The sequence below is a fragment of the Poeciliopsis prolifica genome, unplaced genomic scaffold, assembly GCF_027474105.1.
Source record: "Poeciliopsis prolifica strain line A6 unplaced genomic scaffold, Auburn_PproV2 SCAFFOLD049, whole genome shotgun sequence".
NCBI classification, from domain to species: domain Eukaryota; kingdom Metazoa; phylum Chordata; class Actinopteri; order Cyprinodontiformes; family Poeciliidae; genus Poeciliopsis; species Poeciliopsis prolifica.
In genome coordinates, this window is record NW_026562424.1 from 3,233,730 (window position 1) to 3,245,181 (window position 11,452).

Consider the following 11,452-nt stretch of genomic DNA (forward strand, 5'->3'; position numbering starts at 1 on the left):
TGTGCACTACCAGGCAGTTATTTGAAGAAAAGGCTTCAAATTTATTCCTTTTGTTACAAGAAAGGAAAAATAAACAAGTTTTTTAAGAATATTTCAGGTTTCAATTTTGGAAATAGGGAAAATAAAGCTCTTTCTCAAGCAAATGAGCAGAGATGCAGCAGAAATAATCACGCAATCAGCCTCAGTTTACTGGAAACAGGATACCAGAGGTCTCAGCCGGCCACAGCCATAAGCAGAAAGAAATCACTAACAGCTTTTCTCTTCAGCTCTTCTCCAGACATGTTTTACTGTTTCATGTTATCAGACTCTGTTATGCTGCTGTTCAGCTGTTTTCACTTTCTTATCATCAAATAAGTCTTGATACCAGTTAAAAATGACCTGAGTAAATAAAAAAATGTGAAAATCACTTCAATAGGACCTGTTTGACAACATGAAGTAGGATAAAAAATCTAGAAAAGAAACATTTTATGACACAAAAATTCAAAACTAGTGAGAAAAAAAAAAAACACCAGTATCGCTGCCTCTTTCTTAAAACAAGAAAATTAAGGTTTTGGAGTGTCCTAGTCAAAGTAAAGACCTAAATCCAAATGAGGTAAGGCTGTGTGACTTTAAACAGGCCATTTATTTAAGAAATCCCTCAGTGAAAGCAATTAAGGGAAGAAAATGAGCAAATTTCCTCCACAGTGATGTAAGATGTCACCGCCAGGTTGGTTAAATAACTTCTCTTCACAATGAGATTACACTGCAAAAAGCACAAATCGAACCAAGTAGTTTTGGTTTAGTTTCTGCTGTAAACAACTAATAAACCTGAAGTAAAACAAAACTAACTTACAAGTAAGTTTTCAGCAAGACAGAAGCTTGTTTCAAGGCAATAATGCCTTAATATTGATGAAATTGTAATTACACAGACAGATTATTTCTCTTCTAGTGAGACATTTTCCCCAATATAAGTGACAAAATCTGCCAGAGCTGTGTTTTTTGCTGTGTGTAATTTGAAAACTTATTTTTAAATTGACTCAGGTTGTTGTGTTTTTTTTTTTTTTTTTTGTCTAATTCTGAAACATTAAGCAGCAACAATGAAGCCAAACCAGCAGAAATCTGTAAGGGCCACCAGCTTTTCCCAGCTCAGTGTATGAAATAAGATTTTTAACTTCTGTTTCTGTCACTTCTCTTCATGTAACAGAAGTAGAAGCAAAGTAAATGTGCTTTAGGTCGAACTGCCGCTGATAAAGCCTGTGCAATCTAAATTTATCACTTTGAGGAACTTCTCCAATTCCTGACTTCTACAAACATCTTCCCATGCTGCTATTGAGCCTAAACATGCAAAAGTTAAAAATAAATAAGCATGCATCGCTGGGGGGGGATGCAGCTCAATTCATGCACAGGTTAAGTTTCCCCACCATGAATCGGCCTACTCAAAGTTATTTTAAAACTGCATTTCTCACTGCAGCTCAGCAACTCATCACATGCATTTTAGTGGTCTGGTGTGTTAAAAGAAGCGCTGTTTACATCCGCAAACTGCAGCGCATCGGCTCGACGCGGCGCTCAGCTGGATCAGCCTCTTCCTGGTCACAGCGCCAGGAGAGGAGGCAGGAGAGGAGACAGGAGAGGAGACAGGAGTCCACTTGCAGAACGCAGGAGCCTCTGCGAACAACTTTCTGATGCAACTGCGCTTTTCCGTTTCTCTGCTTCAAATGGTCAAGAGTTAAACCAGGAAGGAGGCGCAAAGATGGAGCCGGACCCCGACGGTCCGTTTCAGCGGGTGGAGAGGACGCTGGTCTCAGTCTGGGTGAGCATGTAAAGTCATGTTAACTTTGCAGAGGTTTGATGTTAAGGTTTAAAGTTGCAACTTGAGAATTCATGTTTTTATAGTGTCTTCCTGTTCAGATGTTTTCTGCTCCTATCTCCTCTATTCATCTATATTTAGTCTTTAACTTGCATCATGTTTATTTTATCTACTTTATGTGTGTACTATTTATTACAATTATTTGCTCTTTTTAAACATAATGATAAAATATAAAGGTATATTTATATATTTCCATATTTATTGAAAATGTCACCACAGCCTGTTATGCTCATGTTAACAAGAAACAACCAATCAGAGCCTGGAGGCGGGGCTTAGCACTGCTAGCATAGCATATTGTCAATGGTCAGGCTAGTTAGCATAGTCACCAACAATGTTGGATAAACGGTTTTTCTGTACAGGCCAGTTGTTTCTCTGCCATTTAGCAGGAATACACTAAGCCCCTCCCCCTGTCTCTGATTGGTTGTTTTTGAACGGGAGCTCTGCATTTCTTCAAATGGTAGCAGCTCATGGAGCAGGTGGAGAAGATTATATGTCTAATATTAACAAATATGTAAAAAAAAAAAACAGCTTTTGGAATAAAAGTTATATACTGTATCTTTAAGTAATGCTGCAATGTGACAAAACCGTAGCCTATGGCAATAAAGTAGGGTGGGATACAATCTATGGAAGCCCATTTCTGCCACCATGATGGGGAAAAAGTGTATAAGTTAATGTCTCACTTCAATCTAAAATTCTTCTCCTTTGTATCCAGGACTCATAAAAATCAGTTACTGTGGCAACAGTAAGTTTTGAGTCAGTCCATGGAGTTTCAATAGTTGTGGATTTTGTCACATCCATATTTAATAATGTCATATTCTACAGTTTTTACATACTTTCTCATGATATTAACTTATCCAATTCTAATAAAATATATGTCTTATTAGTAAGAGGTCCAAATTCTTCTTCTTTTTTTTTCAACACATGGCAGGAATTTGCTCCCATACGCAACACAAAACTCTTGATACAGTCAGAAAGAGAAGAAAAACAAGAAAATATATTTTTTGTTTAGCAAAAGTTTAACTCTGGACTCATTAATAGCTTATAACGTGTATAAATACATACATTTATGTGAATATATTTGTTTCTAAAGTCAAATAATTGACTAAGTGAAGCATGTTGGGATGAAATGGCTGAAAACTCGAGGTGTGCCTCAGGGTCATGTCCAAAATATTTCATCTCGTTCCTGATTTCTCATCATGACTCTGCAGAGGCTGTTTGAAACAGAACAGTGGGTGGATGAAGGACAAAAAAGATATTAATAGGCCTTAAAATATTTCTGAGGATCATGCACTCGCCTTCTTTTCTACTGAATTATATCATAAACATGATGCATCTCAGACTCTCTGATTGGAGGCGGGGCATCTGGTTTACAGGCATGGTAATTGCATCCCGCCTCCACTTGGTGGCGCCACTGAACACAAGACTTCAGATATTGAAATGATATTTCAGCTGCTAGTTGTTTTTGCTAAAACGCCATTTTATTACCAATTAAACAGAATTATCATATTTCTGAGTCTAGTATATGACTCTGACATTATGATAACTTTGAATAAAATTTACCACTTTAATGGTATTTATTCAAGAAGTTTTAAACAAAAAGGCATAAAAAATAATCCAAATGTTTTTGTTTTCAACTGAAATGCAGAAATGATTTTTTTCTTGCTTCTGAAGTTATCGATTACATTTATGATTACATAAAAAACATGTGAATTAGGACATTTATTGTAGTTTGTAGTTAAGAATGGTGAAGCTTTTCTCTTTTAGCTTGCTAACTCCAGTTCAAATTAGCTTTATGTTAACTTTTTGTGTTTTTTCTTAGCTGTATTCACGACTAGACAATCAAATTGAGTCTATCGGGTGTGAAATCTGGCAAAGAGTCTCATGATGCATAAATGATCCTTAAGTCAGACCAAAGTGGTTTAACAGACAACATTTCTTTCACAGATCTTTAGAAAGTCTTTACAAAAATCCCTGGACGTTACTTTTTCACAGTACTGTAAAACGTTGTCACGTTTTGCACGTATCAGGAATATGCATGCATTATAATAACACTCCCTTAATCTTACATAAGTGAGATCTGTTATTTAATCAGTGATCAGCAAAGGCCACTTCTTCCGACCCACTAATGAACGTTACTTTGTGTGTCGAGGTATTGTTGATTTAAAACAGGAAAGGGCCTTTAACAATGAGCCCGCAAAGCGGCAGGGATGCTATTGCATAAATAGCCTCTTGCACTGTTAGTGTACAAGTGGAACTAAGTGCCTTCTTATGTCTGTCTCTCTGTGCACAACACACTCATTGAGATGAATAACACTTTCCCATCTCTTCTCCAGTGTTACATAACCGAAGCTGTGACCAGATTCCTGAGGCCACAACCAGCTGAAGGCTCCAACAATGACCCAACGTCCTCAGAAGAACCTGGAGTCGACGGCGAGCCTGAAGACGGCAGCCAAAAAGACAATGACGGCAGTGGGGTAGAAGTCGGCGAGGAAGCGTCTCTTTCGCTTGTTTCTCTTGTTAGCTTGTCCTCACCGGTTGTTGCCTGGGAGCGCAGCACTGCAGACATCGACTTGAAGCCCACAGAAGAAGATCATGAGAACAAACATGACCTAGTAGAAAAACCGCTCGGTCAAACAGGAAATGACTTTGCACAGCAGCTAGTGACAGAAAGTGCAAAGGCACATCAAGGCAGTCAAAAGAAAACTGATATCGAGAAATGTGACACTCGTGAGGAAAGTGTGGCTCCTGAAAACGATGGACAGCGTGCAACTGGTGGATCTGGACATGTCTGGGTAAAGGAGGGAGTGTTTGAGGACATGGATTCAAGAGAAATAAGACTGCATGATCATCTGAAAGTGGTGGAAACCTTGGCAGACATCAAGGAAGAAGCTGAAGAAAACTCAGGGGAGGAAAGCAATGAAAAGACAGGAGGTCAAAAGGTCAACAAAGGTTCTGCAGCGATTCTAGGAGATGCAAACATTGGTGTAGATGCATCACAACTGACCTCTGGTAATGAAAACTTCTCAGATGAGAAAACTGAAGATGTAGAAAATCAGCTTAGACGTTTATCAGAGGATGAAAACGTTCAGATGAGAGTCTTTGAAGAAACTGCAACAGCAGAAGAGTCAGAACAGGTCAAGAGCGAACGGACGACCGAAGATATTTCACCTCAGAGTGGCACAAGCAGCAAAGACGAGCAAAAAACAGAGCCGGCCACGACCGAGTTTACAATTAGGGAAGAAGAAGTGCTGGTCACCATGATGCAAACTGCAGAGGAAGATGTGACGGTGGAAGAAATATCAGCAGATCTTGATTATGAGTTGGCAGTAGGCAAGAATCTCTGTGCTGAAAATGAAAACTCAGCTGAGCAAAAGCAACAAGTGGAAACGCTTGTCTGCAAAGAGTTGTCAGGTGTTGCAGAAGATGAGAGAGTTGAGGAGGAAGAGGATAATAAGTCTGCAACACACAAAGAGTCAGCAGAGAGGAAGAGTAGCAGAGCAGACGAAGATGTCCAACAAGAGGAAAATGTTTTAACCCAAAGTGTCACAAGCAGCGAGGACGATCAGGAACAATTTAACCTCAAAGAAAACGACTCTGCAGAACCACTGATTAATGAAAACATGACTGAACATCAACTTGGACTAGAGAAAAAGTTGCACACATCTGCAGAAACAGACGGAGTTGAAAACAAAGAAGACGTGGAGGAAGAGAGAGGTAAAGAAACTAAAGAAGACTTGAAAGAAGAAAGTGAGGTAAAACAACACAACACAAAGGAGCCGCGAGGAAATCAGAGGGAATGTGAGGCTGCAGCAGAGATGCTAGGAGATGCTAACATCTGTGAAGACGCATCACAGCATCACAAATCTGAAAATGAAAACCCAGAAGAGAGAATGCAACAAGTAGAAACTCTCCATCTTGTCTGCAAAGAGTTGTCTAATGTTGCAGTAAGTGAGAAGATTGAGGAGGAAGAGTCTGCAACACACAAAGAGTCAGCAGAGAGGAAGAGTAGCAGAGCAGACGAAGATGTCCAACAAGAGGAAAATGTTTTAGCCCAAAGTGTCACAAGCAGCGAGGACAATCAGGAACAATTTAGCCTGAAAGAAAACGACTCTGCAGAACCACTGATCAATGAACATGTGACTGAACATCAACTTGGACTAGAGAAAAAGTTGCACGCATCTGCAGAAACAGAAGTGATTGAAAATAAAGAAAAAAATACAGCCAATGAGGAAAATTATGAAGAGCTGGAAAAAAGAGGTGATGGACATGTTGGGGAAGAGTCTGTGAGCAGAAAGAGAGCAGACGAGGTGGATGAAGGTGAAGAAGAGTTGGAGGAAGAGAGAAATGAGATCCAGACGGATGACAGAGGAAACAATGAAGAGTTTGAGGAAGAAAGTGAGGCAGAGCAGTTTACCGCTGATGGAGAACAGAGGGAGGGTGAGAATACAGCTGCAAACCAACAGACAACAGAAGAGTTAGAACAAGATAAGAGCAGAAGGACAAATGAAGAGGAAAATGTTTCCACCCAAAGTGTCACAAGCAACGAGATTGATCAGAGGACAGAAGAGGGACAGTTCAGCCAAACAGGAAACGACTCTGGAGATCAGCTGATCACTGAAGACATGCCAATACGCCAACTTGAACTAGAAAAAACCGAGATCCAAAACTTGCACACTTGTGAAGAAATAGAAAGGGTTGAAAATAAAGAAGACTTTTGGAAAGAGAGAGGTGAAAGACAGGAAGATCATCAAGATGAAGACTTTGTCTTAAAACAACACGTAAAAGAAGAGAGAGAAGAGCAACAGGAAGGCGAGGCGGGTGCAGTGATGCTAGGAGATGCTAACATCTGTGAAGATGCATCACAGCTGGAATCTGAAAATGAAAACTCAGCAGAGAGAAGAGAACAAGTGGAAACTCAACACCTTGTTTGCAAAGAGTCGTCTGGTGTGGTTGAGGATGAGAGCGTTGAGGAGGAAGAGTCTGTCACATGTGAAGAGACAGAGCAGGACAAGGGCAGCAGAGCAGTTGAAGATGTCAGAGAAGAGGAAAATATTTCAACCCGAAGTGCCACAAGCAGTGAGGATGATCAAGACACAGGGGAAGAACAGTTTGACCAAACAGACCATGAACTATCCGTTGATGAAGCCAAAGAAGACTTGGAGGAAGAGTGCAGTGAAGTCCAAGAAGATGATGAAGAGGAAAATGAAAAAGACTTTGAGGAAAAGAGTGAGGCATCTGGAAATGACAAAGAGGAAGCAACTGTGGGATCTGGACATGTACAGTTAAAGGAGGGGGTGACAGACGGCACTGAATCAAGTGAAGAAGAGGAGCATGTGAGATTGGATGACCGTTGGACAGTGTTGGAAACCTTGGCGGACATTGTGGAAGAGGATGAAGAAGGAGCTGAAGAAGACTCTGAGGAGGAAAGCAAGATGCAAGAATGCACCCCAACACAGGAGGAAGAGGGCGGCAATGAAAAGACAGAAGAAGAAAAGGACAATAAAGCTTCTGCAGCAACGCTGGAAGATGCAAACCTCAGTGAAGACGCGTCACAGCTGAACTTCTCAGATGAAAAATCTAAAGCAGAAACTCTTCTCCCTGTCTGCAAAGATGAGCTAACCGATATTATCAATGTCCAGATTACTGCTTTTGAAGATGAAGATCTAAATCAGACAGCAGATGAAGAGTTGGAAGAAGACAAGAGCAGAAGGACAACTGAAGAGGAAAAATCTGAGTTTACATTTAAAGAGGACGACGTCACCAGTGTGCAAACTGCCACAGTGGAAGAAATTACCGTGGAGGAAACATCAGATGTTGAGGAGAGGCTTTCCGACAAAGAGCTCTGCATGAAAAGCGTTTGCACAACCGCTCCAGTTACTGTAAAAGCTGGAGGCGAGTCTGAACGGGAAATAAACATTGGCTTCAGCGATATTCCCTCGGGGGTAATTGAAGGCCAGGCTGGCGTGTCTCACGAGCTCAACACCAAGGCGTGCGAGGAAACTCCAGAGGCAGTTCCTGAACACAACAATGAACTCGAGTCAGATGAAAATACCACACAAAGGTTCTTCGAGGGTGGAAATTCGGAGGAAATACAGCCCATTCACTTACCAGAAGAGGTGGAGGTCTTTAAAAGCAGCGAAGCAGGAGGAGGTGAATATTTACTGATAAGAGACGGTAGCACAGAGGAAAGCAAGAAGGAGTTGCAGGTTGGATCGCTTCAATTTGCAGAAGATACAGAGAAGCCAACAAGCGACAACGTAAATCTGGAATTAGATCATTTTTCAGAGGAAGAAAAAGTCGACTTGCTGGATACTAAAATGAAAACAGAGATCAAACAATCAGATGAAGAATTTGAGACTGAACTGGAGGATGAGGCCGAAACAGTTGAACGGAAAACAAACAGGCCGCCCCACGACGTCTGTGAGAAAAGAGACACTGTAGCAGCTGATGAAGGAGTCGATTCTGCAGATGAAACTCCTGAATCCCCCAAGAGTGAAGAAGGGAAGATGACACAGACAAGTCTTGGTCCAGAACTTGTTCAAGCTTTTCGATTGGAGGATGACCTTGAGATCAAACCTAAATTATTTGATGAAAGTGCCATTAAACTTCTGCAGCCGAGGTTTGACACTGAAGAACAAGAGTACGTTGACAAAGGTGAGCTAGAGCACGAAGTCCTGGATTTAAATGAGATCACGACTCTTGACTTAGTGGGGACAGAATCTGATCTGATCACAGGACAATCAGCCTTATCTCAACGTCAGACTCCGACAGAAACAGCTGTTGAATCTAAAACGACCCTTGGTGAAATTACAAATGATCTGCAACAAACGGAGAAACGCTCAGAAGATCCAGCTGAAGAGCATCAAGATGGGATCGATGAAGAAATCCTTGATTTGTGGATTGAGACAGTGATGTCAACGGACACCGATGGGATGAAAGAAGACCAAGATCAAGAGGAAACAGGCGAAACATCGTCAGAGGAGAAGAAAGAGGGAGGAATGGAGGCAATTTCAGAAGAAACAGAAAGTTCCTTGACCACACTGGACTCTGGGTTTTTGGACCAGACCTTCAGTGAGACTCAGATAATTAAATCACGAGACTCCGGATTACTTCCAGACCAAAATGACCATTCAGAAAACATCTGTGAAGTTTCTACGTCTATCTCTGAATCTGCATTGATCGAAGAAATGGTTGAAACTCTTCAGCCTTACCCGACAGCAGAGGAAGGGTCCGGTGAGATCGGATCCTTCCCCGATTCAGGAGTTTCGTCAGCAGAACCAAAACATCCGAACCAGGAAGGAGGCACAGCTGAAGAGAAGCAAGATGAAACTAAACCAGAGACAAAGGCAGTGAATGGAGACGATGAAGAAGCAGATGTTACGTCACTGACAGAAGCAGCAGAGTCCGACATCTCCAATGAAATGCAGCGCTCCCTTCTGGTAGAGGAGGAAAGTGGTTTGACTGAATCGCCTTCTGGAGGTGAACCTCAGGATGAACCTGAGGAAAGGAATTTCTCCCTGATTGCACCAGAGGAAAAATCTTCAGAAGATCTCAGCGAATCATTTCCAGCCCCAAGCAGGACTGAGCTGGAAGAAGATTGGACTGAGGTATTTTTTCAGACAAACCGAAACAACATCAGTTCTCTGAAGTGCACTGCAAAAGCTCAGAGTTTTACCAAGTCGTTTTGGTCTAGTTTCTGGTGCAAACATCTTCGTACATTTGAATTAAGATAAACCTTTTTAGCAAGGCACAGGAGCTTGTTTTGAGCCAATGATTTCTTAATATTGATTCTAATTTTTTCACTTATTAGAAGACATTTTACCCATTTTATAAGTGAAATAATCTCTCAGTGGAACTAGAACTTTTTAAAATCAATTCTAAGGAATTATTGACTTAAATCAAGCTGCCTTATGTTGCTGAGAAATTAATTATCAGTTGACTTTGTCTTAATTCAAGTGTGCTTAGATATTTGCACTAGAACACAAACCAAAAATACTTGGTAAGTTTTTGTGTTTTTACAGTGTGCAGATAAGCTATAGAATGAGATGATTTTTTTTTATTTGCAGGTTGATGCCGCCATGCTTGATTTTGCAGTGCAAAAGTCTCGCATTGCGGTGAAAAACCCTCGTGCTCGACCCCCAACAGACCCCCGCTCCTTAATCCATAAGCCGTCTGCGGCTCCAACTCCCTCCCTGCCGGTGCCTGGTAAAGTTCCTGTGGGTGTGCCTTTAGGCGGCCTGGGGATTGGGATCAAACTGCCTGGTAGGTTTGATTCTCTGCAGCACATCAGTCCCTTTTCTCATATTTTTTAAAAATTATTTAAGTATTTATGTTTGAATTTAGGGATTGGAGCAGGTTTTCCTATTTTAAAGAAAACACAACGGCCCCCAAGACACGAAGATGGCCCAGAAACACAATCACAGGTATTGCATTAATCTAATGATTCTTTAATCGATTATTCTGACAGCTAATCAGATTAAAAATTGCAGATTTTACATTTAACCACTTCAGTCTTTTTAATGCGTTATTAACAATACTAATTATTCTATTAGGTATTAAAATAAAAAATATATATTTCAACATTAAAGTCAGAATTCTGAGAATAAAATTAAGATTTTGAGAAAAAAGTAAGATTAAATCATAATTTCTTCAGTGTATGGTATTTTGGGGACTTGCATGTAACATGCATATATTCTTGTACAGTTCTGTATTAATTACTGATCTGACTGTTGTCATCTCAACAAATTATCTTCCTTAGAGTCTGTATATTCCCATTAGTGATTAACTAATTAATCAGTTCGTTGACAATTATTTCTGCGATTGATTAATCAGATTTATCACTTCAGCCCTACATTAATCCATCCATCGCTATTTATCTTTGTGTCAGGAAAAGCTAATGTGATTTTACTCTAAATCTAAAGGAATCTGAGGAGAAAAAGAAAGAGGAAGAGGAAGAGAAGAGTGATGCTGCCAAAAAGGATGAAGCACCAAAGAGACCCAAATGGATGCCACCCGGGCAACCGGGGTAAAACCAAAGCAACAAAATGTTCCCACACCTAAATTTTGTTGTTTTCAGCAAAAGATCATGAATTTTGTTTCTTTTTTAATGTCTCCACAGATTTGGAAATCCACTCATGTCTGAACTCAAAAGCAAGCTGAAGAAAACTCCCAAAGAGTGAAAACAATATTCTGAATGCTTTCTGTGAATAGTTCAACATATTATAAATATTGCTCTGTTTTTGTCTTTTATCAACCTAAAAGCATTGATGAGATTTTCATGCTACATACGTTTTTTGGTATTTAGCATTTATAATAAAGCAAAACCAAACATAGAGCTGTTGTGTCTTTCATGCAAACAGTTAGTCACACGAGGCCATGATGGCACTATCTGGTCATCCTCTGCTGGTCTAACAAACACCTTAATTAAGAGAGGATTAACCATTATGATTATTATTATTATGATTATTATTATTATAACTTAACTGTAGTAGTAGTAACAGAAAAAGAAATAACAAAGATAGATAAATAAATACAATTTTTATTAATTCTTGAAACAAAATTGTTCAAGGAAAAAATCATTTTAGGAGTAGTTTTACTACACTGTGC

At 40.1% G+C, this 11,452-nt stretch overlaps 1 protein-coding gene across 1 annotated transcript; it reads left to right on the top strand.

The window, feature by feature from the left end:
* Window positions 1-1,574: 1,574 nt before the first annotated feature.
* On the top strand, window positions 1,575-11,178 carry si:ch211-136m16.8 (trichohyalin). Its single transcript, XM_055058019.1, has 6 exons — window positions 1,575-1,789; window positions 4,180-9,453; window positions 9,913-10,108; window positions 10,190-10,269; window positions 10,768-10,871; window positions 10,965-11,178. The coding sequence occupies exons 1-6, from the start codon at window positions 1,730-1,732 to the stop codon at window positions 11,023-11,025; spliced, it is 5,775 nt and encodes a 1,924-aa protein (XP_054913994.1). The 5' UTR covers window positions 1,575-1,729; the 3' UTR covers window positions 11,026-11,178.
* The last annotated feature ends 274 nt before the right edge of the window (window positions 11,179-11,452 follow it).

Coding starts and splice junctions, on each gene's coding strand:
- si:ch211-136m16.8 (XM_055058019.1), top strand. CDS start 1,730: ATGGAGCCGGACCCCGACGGTCCGTTTCAGCGGGTGGAGAGGACGCTG. Junction 1,790..4,179: donor GGACGCTGGTCTCAGTCTGG/GTGAGCATGTAA, acceptor TCTCTTCTCCAG/TGTTACATAACCGAAGCTGT. Junction 10,872..10,964: donor ATGCCACCCGGGCAACCGGG/GTAAAACCAAAG, acceptor ATGTCTCCACAG/ATTTGGAAATCCACTCATGT.